General features: G+C 42.5%; 1 protein-coding gene across 2 annotated transcripts; it reads left to right on the top strand.

The window, feature by feature from the left end:
- The first annotated feature begins 4,237 nt into the window (after positions 1-4,237).
- On the top strand, positions 4,238-22,115 carry LOC135530837 (zinc finger protein 345-like). 2 transcript variants are annotated; one of them, XM_064959012.1, is made up of 4 exons: positions 4,238-4,326; positions 13,501-13,717; positions 14,145-15,656; positions 21,411-22,115. In XM_064959012.1, exons 2-4 carry the CDS (start codon positions 13,519-13,521, stop codon positions 21,512-21,514), a joined length of 1,815 nt encoding a protein of 604 aa, XP_064815084.1. In that variant the 5' UTR covers positions 4,238-4,326; positions 13,501-13,518; the 3' UTR covers positions 21,515-22,115. The 2 variants fall into 2 exon arrangements, with proteins under 2 accessions (XP_064815084.1, XP_064815083.1); XM_064959011.1 differs by having other exon boundaries at positions 14,145-21,503.
- The last annotated feature ends 1,256 nt before the right edge of the window (positions 22,116-23,371 follow it).

Here is a 23,371-nt window from a genome sequence, read left to right on the forward strand (position 1 = left end):
CAACACAGAGTAGCCACATGTGCGCACTTCCTTTTAAATTGTTTGTAGAAAATATCCTTTCTATCTTATTAAGCTGTATTCGTCGTACTATAAAATAATTTTAAAAAATAATGCCACGGAATTCTAAGCAAATCTTGTCTGCTAAATGAACTAGTGTAGCCCACAGCCATATCAGGACCTAACGTAAGGACAATTTTTACAGAGTATGGTATTCTGTTCTTCTGAAATAGACTACATTTTATTCATATCGTGTTTCTTTAGACCTGTCTAAAATAAATAATGGATTTATTGTGATGTAGACTAGGTTAAATGGATGTATTAGACTTTTTGTAAACATGTAGAAGTTCCAAAGGTCTACATCAGTGGCTTGTAGGCTGCGTGTGGAAGCCAGGAGATGCGAAATGTGTTTGTTATTAATTAACGATCAATTACCGTGAGACCGGCAGTTATTTGCTTGACAATCACCGGCTGACAAAATGTCATGACCACCACAGCCCTACTCTGACAGAGCTCCAGACTTACTCTGTGGAGATGGGAGAACCTTCCAGAAGGACAACCATCTCTGCAGCATTCAGGCCTTTTATGGTAGAATGGCCAGACGAAGCCACTCCTCAGTAAAACGCACATGAGAGCCTCACTTGGAGTTTGCCAAAATGCACCTAAAGGACTCTCAGACCATGAGAAACCAGATTCTCTAGTCTGATGAAAGGAAACCAGGCACCGCTCATCACATGGCCAATACCATCCATATGGTGAAGCATGGTGGTGGCAGCATGATGCTGTGGGTATGTTTTTCAGTGGGAGGGACTGGGAGACTAGTCAGGATCGAGGGAAGATGAATGGCGCAACATATAGAGAGATCCTTGATGAAAACCTGCTGCAGAGCGCTCAGGATCTCAAACTGGGGTGAAGGTTCACCTTCCAACAAAACAACAACCCGAAGCACACAGCCAAGAGAATGCAGGAGTGGCTTCGGGACATGTCTCTGAATGTCCTTGAGTGGCCCAGCCAAAAGACCGGACATGAACCCGATCAAACATCTCTGGGGAGACCTGAAAATAGCTGTACAGCGACGCTCCCCATCCAACCTGACAGAGCTTGAGAGGATCTGCTGAGAAGAATGGGAGAAACTCTGTAAATACAGGTGTGTCAAGCGTGTGGCGTCATACCCAAGAAGATTTGAGGCTGTAATCTCTGTCAAAGGTGCTTCAACAAAGTACTGAGTTAAAGGTCTGAATACTTATGTAAATGTGATATTTCAGTTTTTTATTTGTAATAAATTAGCAAAAATGTCAAAACTATTCTTGTTTTGTAATTATGAATTAGAGTATTGTGTGTAGATTGATGAGGGGGGGGGGGTACAATTTAATAAATTTTAGAATAAGGCTGTAATGTAACAAAATGTTTAAAAAGTTGTCTGAATACTTTCCAAATGCACTGTATATAGACAGGTGTGTGCCTTTCCAACTCATGTCCAATCAATCAAGTTGTAGAAACATCTCAAGGATGATCAATGGAAACAGGAGGCACCTGAGCTCAATTTCAAGTCCCATAGGAAGGGGTCTGAATACTTATGTAAATAAGGTATTTCCATTTTTTTATTTTATCCATTTGCAAAGGTTTCTAAAAACCTGTTTTCGTTTTATCATTATTGTGTATTATTGTGTCTAAATTGTTAGGAATTGTTTTATTTATCCATTTTAGAACAAGGCTGTAATGTAACAATGCAGTTAGATGCAGTTTATCGTAGCGCACTGCTCTTTATTACGGGAGACAGTTTTAGTGCTCATCACTGCATTCTCTACCAGCAAGTTGGTTGGCCCTCTGTGATGTCATCGCTGCATTCTCTACCAGCAAGTTGGTTGGCCCTCTGTGATGTCATCACTGCATTCTCTACCAGCAAGTTGGTTGGCCCTCTGTGATGTCATCACTGCATTCTCTACCAGCAAGTTGGTTGCCCCGCTGTTACGTAGGTAAATAAATGGCTATGTTTTCATTTATAAAGCCCTTTTACAAAAAGCCTCACCATACCTAACCTGTTTACCACACCCGGTCTCAGGGATGGTTAACTCTGGAAACTCCTTTGGTCCCTACTGAGTTCGGTACATTAGCCTTTAGTCTTCTTGCACCTTATTTGTGGAACAGTCTTCAAAATGTTAAATGTGATGTTTTGATGCTGCGAAGGGGTCATTCAGAAAGCTGATTGAGGACCTTATAACTGATGAATGTTTATTTCTGCTTGCATTTTGTATTTATACTGGGGGGGGGGGATATTAACGCAACATGCAACTATTTCTAAGATTTTATTGAGTTACAGTTCATATAAGGAAAATCAGTCAATTGAAATAAATTCCTTTGGCCCTAATCTATGGATTTCACATGACTGGGAACTGGAAGATGCTGTCGTATAAGTCGAGCATCCCAAACATGCTCAATGGGTGACATGTCTCGTGAGAATTGCAGGCCATGGAAGAACTGAGACATTTTCAGTTTCCTGGAATTGTGTACATGTAGCGGTCTTTATATGTACCACAGAAGAAAAAACTGGAAATAAAGAGCGACACCAGAGCTGTCTATTTTGGTCTTTTACATAGATCTGCAATGGTATTATGAAATGACAAGACAGGAATACATCAGTATCATAAATGCAATGGTTCATTGGATCAGTCTAAAACGTTGCACCTACACTGCTGCCATCTAGTGTCCAAAAGCTAAATTGTGCCTGGGCTGGAATAATACACTATGGCCTTTCTTTTGCATTTCAAAGATGATGGTACAAAAAAATAATATAAATGTTTTTTTCTGTGTATTATCTTTTACCAGATCTAATTTGTTATATTCTCCTACATTCATTTCACATTTCCACAAACTTCAAAGTGTTTCCTTTCAAATGGTATCAAGAATATGTATATCCTTGCTTTAGGTCCTGAGCTACACGTTAGATTTGGGTATGTAATTTTAGGAAAAAAATTCAAAAAGGGTTCGATTCTAAAGAGATTTTTTAAAATATCATCCAGCTACTGAAGCTACTTCCTTAACATTAACAGGCAGTACTACTGTAGCTACTTCCTTAACATTAACAGGCAGTACTACTGTAGCTACTTCCTTAACATTAACAGGCAGTACTACTGTAGCTACTTCCTTAACATTAACAGGCAGTACTACTGTAGCTACTTAACATTAACAGGCAGTACTACAGTAGCTACTTCCTTAACATTAACAGAGAGTAGTACTACTACATACAGTACTACTGTAGCTACTTCACGAACAGGGATGTAAACAAATTTGTGCACAACATTTTGAAAGAAATAAGCTTTTAGTGCTTATGGAACATTTCTGGGATCTTTTATTCCAGCCAATGAATCATGGGACCAACACTTTACACGTTGCATTTATATTTTTGTTCAGTGTATGTTGGCTAGACCTTCTATAAATCAATCATTTCACTGTATTAGCGTAAAATAAATATAGACTATGCAGAGCCTGTGGTCCATTCGGATCTATCAGCTGTAGTTACATAGACCTGAGATCCGATGACAATCAAACAGGACCCAAGGGACAAGTTAGAATTTCAGACCAGAATGGCCCGGGTCTCGGCTATATTGGGTCCACCCGGACCTTGAAGACCTCTAATTGACATCCAAAGTAAACAATATGTGTGTTATGTCATGATCTGCTTGTAAACTGTGAAATGTTGTCAACTATCCTTCAACTGAATTATAAATACAAACAGTTCCAACTGTCTGTGTGGCTCCTCTTCATCACTGAAAGTGTATTATGTTGGTAGATTGTCTTTATTGATGATAAGTCAGTATAGTAACATGGTGATAATAAATGCTATACACACTGACTGTTGTAATAATATAACATCACACTGCAGATAGAAATATAATGTAATGATAGCTGTCTTGTTTTGGTTGTTTTAGGGCGACAGGGTGGTTAGAGCGTTAGACTAGTAACCGGAAGGTTGCTGGTTCGAATCCCTGAGTTGAAAAGGTACAAATCTGTCGTTCTGCCCCTAAACAAGGCAGTTTGGGGGATGCCTTCGTTGTAAATTATTTTGTGTATATATATATATATATATATATATTTATTTTGTATATATATATTTGTATTTGTTTGACCGGACTTCTGTCTGTCAAAGAGGCTAACAAAACATGCACAATGACTACGCTGATACGACGCTCACGAACATTTCCTGCAGCATCTCGTAATCCAGACCAAACTCACTCGGAAAGTGGATACGTTTTTCCCGCTTGCTCTACGAAACCTCAACATTTCCAATTATTTTCAGCCAAGAAATTCGCTACAGGAAATCAGTTCCAGGTAACCTATTGCTAATTGTTATTATTTGTTTTAATGATGCTTGTAACACGGTCTGTAAACCAAACATTCCAGGATGAAACCGCACTGGTTTCCGCGGCCTGGTTTTGTTGTTCCCCCAGCTAGTTAGCTGTTAGCCAGTTAGCAACACATCTCCCGTCAAAACCCGTTTGTGTAGCTAGCTAGCTAACATGCTAACTTTATTTCAGGGTCACTGTTGAAGTGTGACTTCCATTTCATAGTTAGCCAGCTGTCGACTCATCGTGAGTAAAATGACTGTACCAAGGAATAGGCTAACAGGCTGCTCATTGTTTAGCCACAGATTAATTAAATATGTTGTATAACTAACCTGTCAAGGGAGCTAGGTCGCAAAATTATGACTCCCCGGCCTGCGGTTTATGCAAACAGTTAATTCCTTGAACAAACCTACAGTGTCATTGCGCAAAGTGGTACGCAGCATTATCTGGATATTTGTGCAACAAAAATTCAACCTTCAGCTACAATTTCTGCCAAGCCGTCCACGTATACACCTACGCAAGCACGTTCGGTAAATTCGACGCAGTGATGGAAAAAAAGTGGTTGTCATACTTGAGTAAAAGTAAAGATATCTTAATTAATAGAAAATGACTCAGATAAAAGTCACCCAGTAAAATACTACTTGAGTGAACGTCTAAAAGTATTTGGTTTTATCAAAAGTAAACGTAATGCTAGGGACACACCCCAACACTCAGACATAATTTAAAAACGAAGCATTTGTCTTTAGTGAATCCGCCAGATTAGGTAGAAGGGATGACCAGGGATGTTCTCTTGATAAGTGTGTGAAATTGACAATTTTCATGTCCTGCTCAGCATTGAACATGTAATGAGTACTTATGGGTGTCAGGGAAACTGTGGAGTAAGTAGTACCTACTTTTCTTTAGAAATGTAGTGAAGTAAAAGTTCTCAAAAATATAAATATTGTAACGACCCTGTGTTTATAAACGCGGATATCGTCTCTGCCGCTTGAGAATGCTTTTGCGGCACAGTCGATAGCGCGCTGGACTTCGGGGCTAGAAGGTCGAGGGTTCGAGTCCTGCTCCCATCCTGTTTCATTACAATATAAATATTGTGATGATCAATGCATGGTCCGTTTCCCATGAATTATTCAAGCAAATTAATAAGGAATGTCGTCATAAGAAGCAAAATTTGGGTTTCCATCAAAAATAATGCAGCAGTGAAGCAGGGAAAAGTAACTCAGTATTTCGGGGTCACATATCTTCTTCTTCTATGGTATAATGGCGTTCTCAACAATTGGATGTGCATTCCGCCACCTACTGTGGGGTGGATAATCAGGATCCTAAAAATAAATAATGTGGGTATTTCTTATTTATTTTTTCATGCAAACATTGTATATTTATTTTTTGTATACCAAACATGATGTATATACTGAGATGATGCATGTCTCTCCGCCCTAATAACGGGAGTGGTTGTCCACAAAGCGGCACGGTGGGCTGTCTAGCTCCCCCCTATCCTTTCTTTGAATTGGTCGATACATCTCATTATTGTAATCCTTTTTTGAATACTTGATGAGGGTTGTTGACGTCAACCGCCTGTATTCAATGGATTCGAGATGCTTTGTCACTTTAATAATGCCACTTTAATAATGTTTACATATCTTGCATTACTCATCTCATATGTAATCAAATCAAATCTAATTTTATTTGTCACATACACATGGTTAGCAGATGTTAATGCGAGTGTAGCGAAATGCTTGTGCTTCTAGTTCCGACAATGCAGTAATAACCAACAAGTAATCTAACTAACAATTCCGAAACTACTGTCTTATACACACAAGTGTAAGGGGATAAAGAATATGTACATAAAGATATATGAATGAGTGATGGTACAGAGCAGCATAGGCAAGATACAGTAGATGGTATCGAGTACAGTATATACATATGAGATGAGTATGTAAGCAAAGTGGCATAGTTAAAGTGGCTGGTGATACATGTATTACATAAAGATGCAGTAGATGATGTAGAGTACAGTATATATGTATACATATGAGATGAATAATGTAGGGTATGTAAACATTATATTAGGTAGCATTGTTTTAAAGTGGCTAGTGATATATTTTACATAATTTCCCATCAATTCCCATTATTGTGTGTTGGCAGCAGCCACTCAATGTTAGTGGTGGCTGTTTAACAGCCTGATGGCCTTGAGATAAAAGCTGTTTTTCAGTCTCTCGGTCCCAGCTTTGATGCACCTGTACTGACCTCGCCTTCTGGATGATAGCGGGGTGAACAGGCAGTGGCTCGGGTGGTTATTGTCCTTGATGATCTTTATGGCCTTTCTGTAACAGGATGGTGTAGGTGTCCTGGAGGGCAGGTAGTTTGCCCCCGGTGATGCGTTGTGCAGACCTCACTACCCTCTGGAGAGCCTTACGGTTGTGGGCGGAGCAGTTGCCGTACCAGGCGGTGATACAGCCCGCCAGGGTGCTCTCGATTGTGCATCTGTAGAAGTTTGTGAGTGCTTTTGGTGACAAGCCGAATTTCAGCCTCCTGAGGTTGAAGAGGCGCTGCTGCACCTTCTTCACAATGCTGTCTGTGTGGGTGGACCAATTCAGTTTGTCTGTGATGTGTATGCCGAGGAACTTAAAACTTACTACCCTCTCCACTACTGTTCCATCGATGTGGATAGGGGGGGTGTTCCCTCTGCTGTTTCCTGAAGTCCACAATCATCTCCTTAGTTTTATTGACGTTGAGTGTGAGGTTATTTTCCTGACACCACACTCCGAGGGCCCTCACCTCCTCCCTGTAGGCCGTCTTGTCGTTGTTGGTAATCATGGCAACCACTGTTGTGTCGTCCGCAAACTTGATGATTGAGTTGGAGGCGTGCGTGGCCACGCAGTCGTAGGTGAACAGGGAGTACAGGAGAGGGCTCAGAACGCACCCTTGTGGGGCCCCAGTGTTGAGGATCAGCGGGGTGGAGATGTTGTTGCCTACCCTCACCACCTGGGGGCGGCCCATCAGGAAGTCCAGTACCCAGTTGCACAGTGCGGGGTCGAGACCCAGGGTCTCGAGCTTGATGACGAGCTTGGAGGGTACTATGGTGTTAAATGCCGAGCTGTAGTCAATGAACAGCATTCTCACATAGGTATTCCTCTTTTCCAGATGTGTTAGGGCAGTGTGCAGTGTGGTTGAGATTGCATCGTCTGTGGACCTATTTGGGCAGTAAGCAAATTGGAGTGGGTCTAGGGTGTCAGGTAGGGTGGAGGTGATATGGTCCTTGACTAGTCTCTCAAAGCACTTCATGATGACGGAAGTGAGTGCTACGGGGCGGTAGTCGTTTAGCTCAGTAACCTTAGCTTTCTTGGGAACAGGAACAATGGTGGCCCTCTTGAAGCATGTGGGAACAGCAGACTGGGATAGGGATTGATTGAATATGTCCGTAAACACACCAACCAGCTGGTCTGCGCATGCTCTGAGGGCGCGGCTGGGGATGCCGTCTGGGCCTGCAGCCTTGCAAGGGTTAACACGTTTAAATGTTTTACTCACCTCGGCTGCAGTGAAGGAGAGTCAGCATGTTTTCGTTGCAGGCCGTGTCAGTGGTACTGTAATGTTCTCAAAGCGGACAAAAAAGTTATTTAGTCTGCCTGGGAGCAAGACATCCTGGTCCGTGACGGGGCTGGTTTTCTTTTTGTAATCCGTGATTGACTGTAGACCCTGCCACATACCTCTTGTGTCTGAGCCGTTGAATTGAGATTCTACTTTGTCTCTGTACTGACGCTTAGCTTGTTTGATTGCCTTGTGGAGGGAATAGCTGCACTGTTTGTATTCGGTCATGTTTCCGGTCACCTTGCCCTGATTAAAAGCAGTGGTTCGTGCTTTCAGTTTCACACGAATGCTGCCATCAATCCACTGTAATCAATATACTGTATTTTATACCATCTATTGCATCTTGCCTATGCTGCTCGGTCATTGCTCATCCATATATTTATATGTATATATTTCATCTCTTTACTTAGATTTGTGTGTATTAGGTAGTTGTTGTGGAATTGTTAGATTACTTGTTAGATATTGCTGCACTGTCGGAACTAGAAGCATAAGAATTTTGCTACACTCGTAATAACATCTGCTGACCATGTGTATGTGCATGTGTGACCAATAACATTTGATTTGATTTATGCTACTAGCCTCATGCCATGAATTTGCATAGCCATCTCGAGACAACTCCAAAATAGTGTCCTACTCATATCAGTGTGCTCGAAAACTACTTGAACATTACGAAAACTCTATTCGATCAAATAAACCGTGTATAGCAAATAAGCCATTGTTTTTTTGTTGTTGACCAAATTCGACTCACTCTCATTGACCTCCATACAAAAACTCCTTGCTTGGTGGGCAACGAGAAAACGCCACCTGCTGGAGGGAGACAGATTTGCAGCCAAGTTGGGCATATCTTCCTGTCTGTGTATACAGTCTTGGCCAAAAGTTTTGAGAATGACACAAATATTAATTTTCATAAAGTCTGCTGACTCAGTTTGTCTGATGGCAATTTGCATATACTCCAGAATGTTCTAAAGAGTGGTCAGATAAACTGAAATTAATTGTGAAGTCCCTCTTTGCCATGCAAATGAACTGAATCCCCCAAAAACATTTCCATTGCATTTCAGCCCTGCCACAAAAGGACCAGCTGAGATCATGTCAGTGATTCTCTCGTTAACTTCTTATGACTGGGGTCAGTATTGAGTAGCTTAGATGAATAAGGTGCCCAGAGTAAACTGCCTGCTACTCATGCCCAGTTCCTAATATATGCATATTATTAGTACTTTTGGATAGAAAACACACTGAAGTTTCTAAAACTGTTTGAATGATGTCTGTGAGTATAATAGAACTCATATGGCAAGCAAAAACTTGAGAATAAATCCAACCCGGAAGTGTGAAATGTGAGGTTTGTAGTTTTTCAAGTCATTGCCTATTGAATATACAGTGTCTATGGGGTCATATTGCACTTTCTAAGGCTTCCACTAGATGTCAACAGTCGTTAGAACCTTGTTTAATGCTTCTACTGTGAAGGAGGGGGGGAATGGGAGCTGAATGAGTCAGAGGTCTGCCAGAGTGCCATGAGCTGACCACGCGCGTTCACGTGAGTTCGCTTGCGTTCCATTGCATTTCTACAGACAAAGAAGTTGTCCTGTTGGAACATTATTGCAGATTTATGATTAAAACATCCTAAAACTTGATTCTATACATCGTTTGACATGTTTCTACGGACTGTAACGGAACTTTTTGACTTTGTCTGCTCGTGCCTCATGAATTTGGATTACTGGGCTAAACGCGTTAACAAAAGGAGGTATTTGAACATAAATGATGGACTTTGTTGAACAAATCAAACATTTATTGTGGAACTGGGATTCCTGGGAGTGCATTCTGATGAAAATCATCAAAGGTAAGTGAATATTTATAACGCTATTTCTGACTTCTGTTGACTCCACAACATGCCGGATATCTGTATAGCTTGTTTTGTTGTCTGAGCTCTGTACTCAGATTATTACAGTGTGTGATTTTTTTTGGTAAAGCTTTTTTGAGCTCTGACACAGTGGTTGCATTAACTTTTTATGGCTGCAGGGGCAGTATTGAGTAGCTTGAATGAAAAGGTGCCCATTGTAAATGGCCAGCTCCTCAGTCTCAGTTGCTAATATATGCATATTACTATTAGTAGTATTGGATAGAAAAATATTGTCTGTGAGTATAACAGAACAGATATTGCAGGCAAAACCCTGAGGAAAATCAAAATATTTTGAAAACTCCATGTTCCATAGCTCCCTTTGCTGGATTTAAAGGGTTATGAACCAGATTCCTTATCCTATTGCTTCCTCAAGGTGTCAACAGTCTTCAGACATAGTTTCAGGCTTTTATTTTGAAAAATTAGCCAGAACGATAACATCGCGTCAAGTGGTCACATGAGTTTTGCTCGCGCAACAGAGTTTGGACAGGTATTTGATTGCTTTTCTGATTTTCGTGACCAAGCTTCCTGATGCTAAGTGAACTTAATGCTTTGTCGTGAGATCGATAAACTTACACAAACGCTTGGATTGCTTTCGCCGTAAAGCATAATTACAAAATCTGACACGACAGGTGGATTAACAAAAGACTAAGCTGTGTTTTCCAATATTGCACTTGTGATTTCATGAATATAAATATTTGTAGTAATACTCATTGAATGTTGCGCTATGCTATTCAGCGGTTGTTGATGACACTTATCCCAATAGGGGGATTGCAGCCATAACAAGTTAAGGAGAGGTTTATCTAAAGTTGTATTTTCGTCAACATTTATGCTGAGTATTTCTGTAACTTAATGTGGCTCTCTGCAAAATCACCAGATGTTTTGGAACTACTGAACGTAACGCACAAATGTAAACTCAGATTTTTGCATATAAATATGAACTTTAATGAACAAAACATACATGTATTGTGTAACATGAAGTCCTATGAGTATCATCTGATGAAGATAATCAAAGGTTAGAGATTACTTTTATCTCTATTTCTGCTTTTTGTGACTCCTCTCTTTGGCTGGAAAAATGGCTGTGTTTTTTGTGACTAGGTGCAGACCTAACATAATCGTTTGGTGTGCTTTCGTCGTAAAGCCTTTTTTTGAGACACTGTGGTGGGATTAACAACTAGATTATCTTTTAAAATGGTGTAAAATACTTCTATGTTTGAGGAATTTTAATTATGAGATTTCTGTTGTTTTGAATTTGGCGCACTGCACTTTCACTGGCTGTTGTCATATCGATCCCGTTAGCAGGATCTAAGCCATAAGAAATTAACACAGGTGTGAGTGTTGACGAGGACAAGGCTGGAGATCACTCTGTCATGCTGAATGAGTTCGAATAACAGACTGGAAGCTTCAAAAGTAGGGTGGTGCTTGGAATCATTGTTCTTCCTCTGTCAACCATGGTTACCTGCACGGAAACACGTGCCATCATCATTGCTTTGCACAAAAAGGGCTTCACTGGCAAGGATATAGCTGCCAGTAAGATTGCACCTAAATCAACCATTTATCGGATCATCAAGAACTTCAAGGAGAGCGGTTCAATTGTTGTGAAGAAGGCTTCAGGGCGTCCAAGAAAGTCCAGCAAGCGCCAGGACCGTCTCCTAAAGTTGATTCAGCTGCGGGATCGGGGCACCACCAGTACAGAGCTTGCTCAGGAATGGCAGCAGGCAGGTGTGAGTGCATCTGCACGCACAGTGAGGCGAAGACTTTTGGAGGATGGCCTGGTGTCAGGAAGGGCAGCAAAGAAGCCACTTCTCTCCAGGAGAAACATCAGGGACATATTGATATTGAAGAATCAGTCCTGTGTCCTGCCAACAGTAAAGCATCCTGAGACCATTCATGTGTGGTGTTGCTTCTCAGCCAAGGGAGTGGGCTCACTAACAATTTTGCCTAAGAACACAGCCATGAATAAGAATGGTACCAACACATCCTCCGAGAGCAACTTCTCCCAACCATCCAGGAACAGTTTGGTGACGAACAATGCCTTTTCCAGCATGATGGAGCACCTTGCCATAAGGCAAACGTGATAAGTAAGTGGCTCAACTAATTGGCTCGTGGAACAAAACATCGATATTTTGGGTCCATGGCCAGGAAACTCCCCAGACCTTAATCCCATTGAGAACTTGTGGTCACAACCGTACTTTGTAAATTAATAATTAGTGCGAAAATGTGCAGAATTATCTATATATTTTATACTCGTTATCATAGTTCAAAAGGCACTCGCACATCTGAGCTATCTTTATTTGCAGGTGCGTGGGAGCAGTTGAATAAAATGAGAAAAAAGAAGAAACCCGCACACTGCTATTGATAGTATCACTGCTCTTTAATAAGCTTTACGCATGGGCTTTGAGGCCTTCGTCAGAGCTTTACGTACGGGTCTCGAGGCCTTCGTTGGAGCTTCTAGTCTCAGGAACACTTCTCGTCTCCAAATCCACTGAGTTTACAACCCCAGGAACACTTCTAGTTTCCAAGTCCACTGAGTTTACACCCCTAGGAACACTTCTAGTTTCCAAGTCCACTGAGTTTACACCCCCAGGAGCGTCGCTGCTCATTTTGCGGCCCTTTAAAGAGTGGCCAATCAGCTTTAATCCACTTGTTTGTCATTACATTTACATTTAAGTCATTTAGCAGACGCTCTTATCCAGAGCGACTTACAAATTGGTGAATTCACCTTCTGACATCAGTGGAACAGCCACTTTACAATAGTGCATCTAAATCATTTAAGGGGGGGGGGTGAGAAGGATTGCTTTATCCTATCCTAGGTATTCCTTGAAGAGGTGGGGTTTCAGGTGTCTCCGGAAGGTGGTGATTGATATATTGGACATAAATACTGCACCGTACATAATCTATTGTGTGTTTATAAAACCATGGTCCAGCCTACTCACTAGAGTCTATAGAAGGGGTGGGCAAACTGTTTGGCTCAAGGGCCACATCGGGATTTTGAAATTCAACGGAGGGTCACATTTTTGGGGGGACCAATTGTTTGTTAAAATCAATTTGAGGGGAACTCCCGAGTGGCGCAGCAGTCTAAGGCCCTGCATTGCAGTGCTTGAGGTGTCACTACAGACACGGGTTCGATCCCAGGCTGTGTCACAGCTGGTCATGACTGGGAGACCCAGCATCATCCGGGTTAGAAGGTTTGGAAGGCTGAGATTTCCTTGTTCCATCCCGCTCTAGCGACTCCTGTGGCGGGCCGGGCGTATGCACGCTGACACGGTAGCCAGGTGTACGGTGTTTCCATTGGTGCGGCTGACTTCCAGGTTAAGCTGGCATTTGTGTCAAGAAGCAGTGCGGCTTGGCTGGGTCGTGTTTCGGAGGACGCACGGCTCTCGACCTTCGCCTCTCCCGAGTCCCATATGGTATTTGCAGCAATGGGACAAGACTGTAGCTACCAATTGAGATACCACAAAATTGAAGTTGTGTGGTTTAACTCAGCATCACTCTGTTACTTTGGAATTGTCCCTTATTCTAACACAAAGTGCTTGTGTTGCCTAAAAATCTATTTTTTTTAGGGAAAAGTGATTCCTGATGGACAGGATGTTTGGATAGCTAGCTTAGATGTTTGTCTTTTCTGGAGCTATACCACGATCTAGCTTTGTGAAAATCACCCTGAACTCTTTTGGTCTCCTCTTTTAGATCCACCTCTAGCCTACCATGTCTGAACCGGGTTCTGGTTGTGGTGTTCCAGCCCAGAGAAGCTCACAGCCTGGTCCAGAGATGCTGTCAGTGATGCTGGATAACTGCAGTCAAACAGTGGAATTCAATGTGATTGTCAAGGAGGAGGGCGAGGAGAGAGAAATCAATGAGGGGGAGGAGGAAGAGAGAGAGGAGGACAGGAACTCTGTTGACTCAGGTAAATTCAGGCTAAAATCCTCTTTGGTTCAGAGGTAAACAACCCAAAATAACCATTGATTTTCTGGTTCATTAAGAAATGTAATCTTAGATATGTTTTTGGTTGTTAAGTCAATTAGAGCATGCCAATTTCAAGTTAATCTTTCAAAAGAAATATATATTTCTGAATATTTAGGCAAGTTAGCTGACTAACTCATTGATTCTGCTTTGTATTATACCCCTCAGGCTTCTGTGTGTGTAAGAGGGAAGGCGAGTGTCAAAACAAAAATGGCTACAGATCAATGTGTAGTGCATTGTAATTTATGTGTGATGCAACAAGCCCCTTGTAAAGTATTTATTTCAATACTCTGTTAATCCTAATGACTGTTGAATCCTGCATTGTTAAGCTTAAATACTTTCTCTGTCTGTATCTGTTTATATTCTTACAGGAGAGGGCCCCAACCCCGGCCCAGACAACGAGCCCAGTTCCACAGCATCAAGACTACCTTTGCGTGGGAGTTACCCATGCCCTCAATGTGAGAAGAGTTTCAGTTCCTCAACTAACCTAAAGAATCATCAAAGAGTACACACTGGAGAGAAACCTTTCGACTGCTCAACATGTGGGAAGAGTTTCAGTGAGAAAGTAAACCTTAAGAGACATGAGAGAGTGCATAGTGGAGAAAAGCCTTACCACTGTACCACATGTGGGAAGAACTTCAATCATTCAGGAAGCCTTAAGCAACATCTGCGAATACATACAGGGGAGAAACCTTACCACTGCTCTCTTTGCGGGAAGAGTTTCAGTCGGGCAGGAGACCTGAAGACTCACCAGAGATCCCACAGTGAAGAGAAGCCTTACCACTGCTCTCTTTGTGGGAAGAGTTTCAATCAGCCAGGAAACCTAAAAAGTCATCAGCGAATACACATTGGAGAGAAGCCTGCCTGTGCTTTAAATTTGATTGTCAAAGAGGAGGAGGATGAGAAGGAAATCGATGAGAAGGAAAAGAGAGATGTTGAGGAAGAAACTAGCCGTGTAATTGACCTCGGTACATCAAGACTTCCTGGTCGTGGGAGTTACCCCTGTCCTCAATGTGGAAAGAGTTTCAGTTCTTCGGGTAATCTAAAAAATCATGAGAGAGTACATACTGGAGAGAAACCGTTCCACTGTGCCACATGTGGGAAGAGTTTCAGTGAAAAAGTCAACCTCACGAGACACGAGAGGGTACATAGTGGAGAGAAGCCTTACCACTGCACCCAATGCGGGAAGAGTTTCAATCATTCTGGAAGCCTTAAGGAACATCAAAGAGTACACACAGGGGAGAAGCCTTACCACTGCTCTCTTTGTTGGAAGAGTTTCAGTCAGCCAGGAAATCTTAAGAAACACCAGAGAATACATACAGGGGAGAAGCCTTACCACTGCTCTCTGTGCGGAAAGAATTTTCGTTTCGCAGGAGACCTAAAGAATCATCAGAGATCACACAGTGGAGAGAAGCCTTACCAGTGCTCTCTGTGTGGGAAGGGATTCACTCAGCTAAGAATTCTTAAAAGTCATCAGAGGATACATATTGGAGAGACGCCTGTCTGTGCTTTCAATGTATTTCTCCAGGAGGAGGAGAGTGAGAGGGAAATCAATGTGGAGGAAAAGAGAGATGTTGAGGAAGAGGAAGACAATAGTGGTGTAGTTGACCCAGATATATCAAGACTACTTGGCCGTGGTCGTTACCCCTGCCCTCAATGTGAGAAGAGTTTCCGTTCCTCAAGTAATCTAAAAAATCATCAAAGAGTACACACCGGAGAGAAACCTTTCCACTGCTCCCAATGTGGGAGGTGTTTCAGTGAGAAAGTAAACCTTAAGAGACATGAAAGAGTACATAGTGGAGAGAAGCCTTACCACTGCACCACATGTGGGAAGAGTTTCAATCATTCAGGAAGCCTTAAAGAACATCAGAGAATTCATACAGGTGAGAAACCTTACCACTGCTCACTGTGCGGAAATAATTTTCGTTTTGCGGGAGACCTAAAGAATCATCAGAGATCACACAGTGGGGAGAAGCCTTACCACTGCACTCAGTGTGGAGAGAGATTCACTCAGCTAAGAAGTCTAAAAAGGCATGAGAGAATGTCCATTGGAGCGAAGCCTGCCTGTGCTTTCAATGTGATTGTCCAAGAGGAGGAAGAGGAGGGAGGAGAGAGAGAAGTTGAGGGAGAGGAGAGTAACTTGAAATAAAGGTGAAGTGAGGAAACTTAAGCTAACTCAATAGCTATTGAAATTCACACCTTTCCTTGCAATGGCATCTTCTGTGCCAACATGGTCATGAACAGCACCATTTAGGGCTATCTTCATCTTCTTATACTTCTATGAGTGTATTGGAAGTTCACAAATTAACTCAACTTGAATACCACCACCACCTAATGTGCTAGAGAGTGTATAAATCTGACCTTTATTTTGACATGGAGTCAATACTGAGACCGAGGTCTCTTTTCCAGATGAGGCCTGTATAGCACCACGATACACATTAAACTACCAATTCATATACACATGAATACACAATAAACACATGCAACTACACATTCGTATGCACGTTAAACTACATGTTATTGTACACAACAATACACGAAAACCAAAACAAACATATTCGGTAACAAGGTCTCATAACAACCGTCTGAAGGCACTAATTCCTGCATTGCAGATCATTCCACCCACAAGGCGCAAGGTAACGAAAGGCTGATCTACTTAAATCTCTAGACACCAAAGGAGGCTGATCTACTTAAATCTCTAGACACCAAAGGAGGCTGATCTACTTAAATCTCTAGACACCAAAGGAGTCTCTAAAGTTAATAAATCCTCTTATGGATTGGACCCCTTTTTTTTCCCCTCCAATTTTCACCTAAAATGACCCAAATCTAACTGCATGTAGCTCAGGACCTGAAGCAAGGATATGGATATTCTTGATACTCGCAGGAATGATGGATCATTAACTTATACATTAACTTTCACACATCTAGATGGCCGGGCAGGTTGGGTGTGGAGCCAGAGACAGCAGGGGTTCAAACTGGAGAATCCAGTTTCTATATTTAAATAGAACAATAACAATTTAATGTATCAAATAAAACTATGCTCCATTTTTTCTCTGGCTGTGGTAAGTTTTTGTTGTTGTTATGCATTCTCCTCAAATAGCATGGTATTTTTCCTCTATAATAGCTACTGTAAATTGAACAGTGTAGTAAGATTAACAGAAATTTAAGCTTTCTGCCCATATAAGACATGTCTATGTCGTTACTTACAATAGTCATGCTAATCAAATTAGCGCACGTTAGCACAACCGTCCCGGTTATAGGGACACCAATCCCGTAGAGTTTTTTAACCAAACCTGTGAACGGGTTTGAGGCAGCTGCTCTTTTATAAATTGTATCACCATAATTGAGGACAGGTTGACTGCCAAATCTGTTTCCTGCTGACTGGAGAGAGACTAGATCTGTTTTTGTAAAAAAAAAAAAAAAAAAGCTCATCTTTCTAGTGTTGACCATTGTGACGTCATACATTTCATTGTAAACATAAACATCGGATGGTGAGAACAGAGGATTTTTTACCAACAGCCAATGGGATGACATCACAGAAGCTCTCGTCATTCAAACTTCCTGCCAGTTCATTGTGAACGCTTTAAAATGGGATGACATCACAGAAGCTCTCGTCATTCACACTTCCTGCCAGTTCATTGTGAACGCTTTAAAATGGGATGACATCACAGAAGCTCTCGTCATTCACACTTCCTGCCAGTTCATTGTGAACGCTTTAACCTATTTTATATCCAGCAAGGTTCTTCTTTCCCCATTGTTTTATATACATTTGTTTTTTTTACTGCTCAAAATAAGTGACCAAACTACAGGGTTTTTAGGGAAGGGTTTAGGGAAGGGTTTAACATGTCTAAACTGCTGAAGGTTTCCAAAAAGCACAGTGGTCTCCATCATTGGGTTATGGAAGAGTTTAACATGTCTAAACTGCTGAAGGTTTCCAAAAAGCACAGTGATCTCCATCATTGGGTTATGGAAAAAATATGGAACTACCCAGAATTGGCCTGGAGCTGGCCATCTGACCAAACAGAGCAACCGGGCAAGAAGGACCTTGTTCAGGCAGGTGACCAAGAACCCAATGACCACTGACGGAATTCCAGTGTTCCTGGGCTGAGATGGGAGAACCTGCCAGAAGGACAACCGTCTCTACAGAGCACTTTATCTGGACTTTATGGGAGAGTGGCCAGACGGAAGCCACTCCTAAGAAAAAGGCACATGACAGCAGGCCTGGAGTTTGCAAAAAGGCACGTTAAAAAGACTCACGAGAGCATAAGGCAAAAATATTCTGTGGTCTGACGAGACAAACATTTAACTATTTGGCCTGAATGCAAAGCTCTATGTCTGAAGGGGAAAGAAACAGGAACAGTTCATCATCCGTCAAACACTATCCCTACCATGAAGCATGGTGGTGGCAGCGTGATGCTTTTCAGTGGCAGATACTGGGAAGCATGGTGGTGGCAGCGTACTGCTTTACAGTGGCAGGTACTGGGAAGACTGATAAGGATATAGGGAACAATGAATGAAACCAAATTAGGGCTGACCCCATTTTTAGTATACTGGTCGATTGTTTGGTCGATAGGTTGTTGGTCAACCGAGATTTCTTTAGGTGTGCAGTCACAAATATATATTTATGTGTATATATATGTATATATATTGTCACGGTGCTAAAACATAATGTTCAGTGCGCTGTTGAATTTGGCGCCATTTCCTAGACCATGTTGCTATGTGCATAACAGCAAAGTTAACCCTCGTATTGGTGTTGTTTACACTATTCCCAACAGGCAGAAGAATAATATTGTAATCTTAAAACAGCCTCTGTTTGTCACGCATAATATGCACGCAGCTCTGGCTCCTATACCCTCCTTCTTTCTCTTGATCTCGTGCATCTCTGTTGTCATTGTCGCGATCGTCATTATAATAACGTCATTGTCATTCGTAGGCTTCTTTATCATAGTACTCGTCGATAACCACCATCGGGCTGTAGGCTTAAGAGCGCGTCCTGTTTTAGTCTTAATACTGTAACGTCGCTCGACTGTGTCAATCAATCGTTTGTTCGTTTTCGTTTCGTGTCATCGCACAGCACGCGAGTCATTCATGCAATCAAGCGTTTTAGTTTTAACATCAAAAGAACAAAGGGAGTTTTGGGTAATTAGCCAAAACAATAAATAAACCGGCCTGAACAATAAATAAATAAACCGCAATTCACAAATCCATGCAACTGTTTTACTCTTTGCTGTAAATAAAGGATTTATATATATTTTTTCTTTTACAAAAGAAATGAATGTAGTGTTGTTTACGGTGTTCCAAACATGTTTCAATGGTTGAGGGAGCAGGGGATGTTTTTCCTAAACAAATGAGGTGTTTTGGGTCAGAGAAACAAGTAAGAAACACAACTGGTGTAATTATGGTGCAGCTTCAGCACGGACAGCAGAGATAAACACTGTGGTGTGGGGCCTGTTCACTGCAGTAGGGAAGAGAGAGACAGAGATAAATACTGTGGTGTGGGGCCTGTTCACTGCAGTAGGGAGGAGAGAGAGACAACAGAGATAAACACTGTGGTGTGGGGCCTGTTCACTGCAGTAGGGAAGAGAGAGACAGAGATAAATACTGTGGTGTGGGGCCTGTTCACTGCAGTAGGGAGGAGAGAGAGACAACAGAGATGAACACTGTGGTGTGGGGCCTGTTCACTGTAGTAGGGAGGAAAGAGACAGAGATAAATACTGTGGTGTGGGGCCTGTTCACTGCAGTAGGGAGGAGAGAGAGACAGAGATAAACACTGTGGTGTGGGGCCTGTTCACTGTAGTAGGGAGGAGAGAGACAGAGATAAACACTGTGGTGTGGGGCCTGTTCACTGCAGTAGGGAGGAGAGAGAGACAACAGAGATAAATACTGTGGTGTGGGGCCTGTTCACTGCAGTAGGGAGGAGAAAGAGACAACAGAGATGAACACTGTGGTGTGGGGCCTGTTCACTGCAGTAGGGAGGAGAGAGAGAGACAACAGAGATGAACACTGTGGTGTGGGGCCTGTTCACTGCAGTAGGGAGGAGAGAGACAGAGATAAACACTGTGGTGTGGGGCCTGTTCACTGCAGTAGGGAGGAGAGAGACAGAGATGAATACTGTGGTGTGGGGCCTGTTCACTGCAGTAGGGAGGAGAGAGAGACAGAGATAAACACTGTGGTGTGGGGCCTGTTCACTGTAGTAGGGAGGAGAGAGACAGAGATGAATACTGTGGTGTGGGGCCTGTTCACTGCAGTAGGGAGGAGAGAGACAGAGATGAATACTGTGGTGTGGGGCCTGTTCACTGTAGTAGGGAGGAGAGAGAGACAGAGATAAACACTGTGGTGTGGGGCCTGTTCACTGTAGTAGGGAGGAGAGAGAGACAGAGATAAATACTGTGGTGTGGGGCCTGTTCACTGCAGTAGGGAGGAGAGAGACAGAGATGAACACTGTGGTGTGGGGCCTGTTCACTGCAGTAGGGAGGAGAGAGAGACAGAGATAAACACTGTGGTGTGGGGCCTGTTCACTGTAGTAGGGAGGAGAGAGAGACAGAGATGAACACTGTGGTGTGGGGCCTGTTCACTGCAGTAGGGAGGAGAGAGACAATAGAGATAAATACTGTGGTGTGGGGCCTGTTCACTGCAGTAGGGAGGAGAGAGAGACAACAGAGATAAATACTGTGGTGTGGGGCCTGTTCACTGCAGTAGAGAGGAGACAGAGATAAATACTGTGGTGTGGGGCCTGTTCACTGCAGTAGGGAGGAGAGAGACAGATAAATACTGTGGTGTGGGGCCTGTTCACTGCAGTAGGGAGGAGAGAGAGACAACAGAGATGAACACTGGTGTGGGGCCTGTTCACTGCAGTAGGGAGGAGAGAGAGACAACAGAGATGAACACTGGTGTGGGGCCTGTTCACTGCAGTAGGGAAGAGAGAGACAACAGAGATAAACACTGTGGTGTGGGGCCTGTTCACTGCAGTAGGGAGGAGAGAGAGACAACAGAGATGAACACTGGTGTGGGGCCTGTTCACTGCAGTAGGGAAGAGAGAGACAACAGAGATGAACACTGGTGTGGGGCCTGTTCACTGCAGTAGGGAAGAGAGAGACAACAGAGATAAATACTGTGGTGTGGGGCCTGTTCACTGCAGTAGGGAGGAGAGAGAGACAACAGAGATAAATACTGTGGTGTGGGGCCTGTTCACTGCAGTAGAGAGGAGAGAGAGACAGAGATAAATACTGTGGTGTGGGGCCTGTTCACTGCAGTAGGGAGGAGAGAGAGACAGAGATAAATACTGTGGTGTGGGGCCTGTTCACTGCAGTAGGGAGGAGAGAGACAACAGAGATAAACACTGTGGTGTGGGGCCTGTTCACTGCAGTAGGGAGGAGAGAGAGACAACGTGCGCCTGTCACACAGGCACTCGCTTTAATTTATTTTTAACACAGTGTGGCCATCGGGCTCCCTCTTCAGTCATTTGTTTGTCTTATTTCTTTCATCAAATGGTGTGCTTAAGCATCAGACAAGCTCGTGCATATAGTTGATGTTATTCAAACACATGGAAAAATACACGTTTAAACATTTCGACCAATCGATTGGTCAAAAAAAAACAGACAACTCTCGGTCGACCAAATTGTACATTTTTTTTGTAGGGAAAAGCTCTAAGCCAAATAAAGGCAAATCCTTGATGAGAACATGCTTCAGAGTGCAAACGACCTTAGACTGGGGTGAAGATGACTTTCCAACAGGACAATGACCAAGCATACAGCCAAAGCAACGCTGGAATGACTTCAGAACAAGAATATGAACGTCCTTGAGTGGTCCAGCTAAAGCCCAGACTTGAATCCCATTGAAAATCTGTGGAAAGTCTTGAAGATTGCTGTTCACTACTGCTCCCCAACTAACTCAACAGAGCTTGAAAAAAGCTGCAAGAAAGAATGGGAGAAGATCCCCAAATCCAGATGTACAAAGCTGATACAGACATACCCAAGATGACTCAAAGCTGATACAGACATACCCAAGATGACTCAAAGCTGATACAGATATACCCAAGATGACTCAAAGCTGATACAGATATACCCAAGATGACTCAAAGCTGATACAGACATACCCAAGATGACTCAAAGCTGATACAGACATACCCAAGATGACTCAAAGCTGATACAGACATACCCAAGATGACTCAAAGCTGATACAGACATACCCAAGATGACTCAAAGCTGTAATCACAGCCAAAGGTGCTTCTACAAAAGTATTTACTCAATGGTGTTATTGACTCAAGGATGTGAACACTTATGTAAATGAGTTATTTCTGTAACTTAATTTTCAATAGAAATAAATAAATCGCAAAACATTTCTATAAACACGTTTTCACTTTGTCATTATGGGGTATTGGTGTGTAGATGAGGAAAAAAAATATTCACATTTTAATTTCAGGCTGTAACACAACAAAATGTGTAATTAAGTACCTTCTGAAGTCTCTGTAGGTGAGAACTGTAACTCAGACAGGATCACCTTTTCAGTGGGTCAGTCAGTTTATTCATGTTAATTCACTCCGGGGCCACGAGTAACATAGTAGATGAGAGCACATGGGAAATCACGAGTAACATTGTAGATGAGAGCACATGGGAAATCACGAGTAACATTGTAGTTGAGAGCACATGGGAAATCACGAGTAACATTGTAGATGAGAGCACATGGGAAATCATGAGTAACATTGTAGTTGAGAGCACATGGGAAATCACGAGTAACATTGTAGTTGAGAGCACATGGGAAATCACGAGTAACATTGTAGATGAGAGCACATGGGAAATTACGAGTAACATTGTAGATGAGAACACATGGGAAATCACGAGTAACATTGTAGATGAGAGCACATGGGAAATCACGAGAAACATTGTAGATGAGAACACATTGGAAATCACGAGTAACATTGTAGTTGAGAGCACATGGGAAATCACGAGAAACATTGTAGATGAGAGCACATGGGAAATCACGAGTAACATTGTAGATGAGAGCACATGGGAAATCACGAGTAACATTGTAGATGAGAACACATGGGAAATCACAAGAAACAGATGAGAGCACATGGGAAATCATGAGTAACATTGATGAGAGCACATGGGAAATCACGAGAAAACATAGATGAGAGCACATGGGAAATCACGAGAAAACATAGATGAGAGCACATGGGAAATGTTGAAAGCCAAGATAATCGGGTGCCGTTCGTCACTGACTGATGAACAGCTGTATGCATACTCATCACGTGAGGCATCACCAGTAAAAGGTTTTTTCTCACATGCCAAATAAAGCTAGGCAAGCGCAGGCTGAGTTCACAAATGTGGACGTGGAGAGCTGTTGCTACGTAAAGAGACTGACATTAAATTGGGGTGTTGACATAGCAGCAGTGACAGATGTCAAAACGCAGAAAAAACAGCAGTAACCCAGGTTGTTTGAAGGGGTGGGAGATCAACCTACACGTTGAAGGGGTGGGAGATCAACCTACACGTTGAAGGGGTGAGAGATCAACCTACACGCTGAAGGGATGGGAGATCAACCTACATGTTGAAGGGGGGGATCAACCTACATGTTGAAGGGGGGAGATCAACCTACA

This window comes from Oncorhynchus masou, unplaced genomic scaffold (genome assembly GCF_036934945.1).
Source record: "Oncorhynchus masou masou isolate Uvic2021 unplaced genomic scaffold, UVic_Omas_1.1 unplaced_scaffold_1437, whole genome shotgun sequence".
NCBI classification, from domain to species: Eukaryota; Metazoa; Chordata; class Actinopteri; order Salmoniformes; family Salmonidae; genus Oncorhynchus; species Oncorhynchus masou.

Coding starts and splice junctions, on each gene's coding strand:
- LOC135530837 (XM_064959011.1), top strand. CDS start 13,519: ATGTCTGAACCGGGTTCTGGTTGTGGTGTTCCAGCCCAGAGAAGCTCA. Junction 13,718..14,144: donor CAGGAACTCTGTTGACTCAG/GTAAATTCAGGC, acceptor ATATTCTTACAG/GAGAGGGCCCCAACCCCGGC.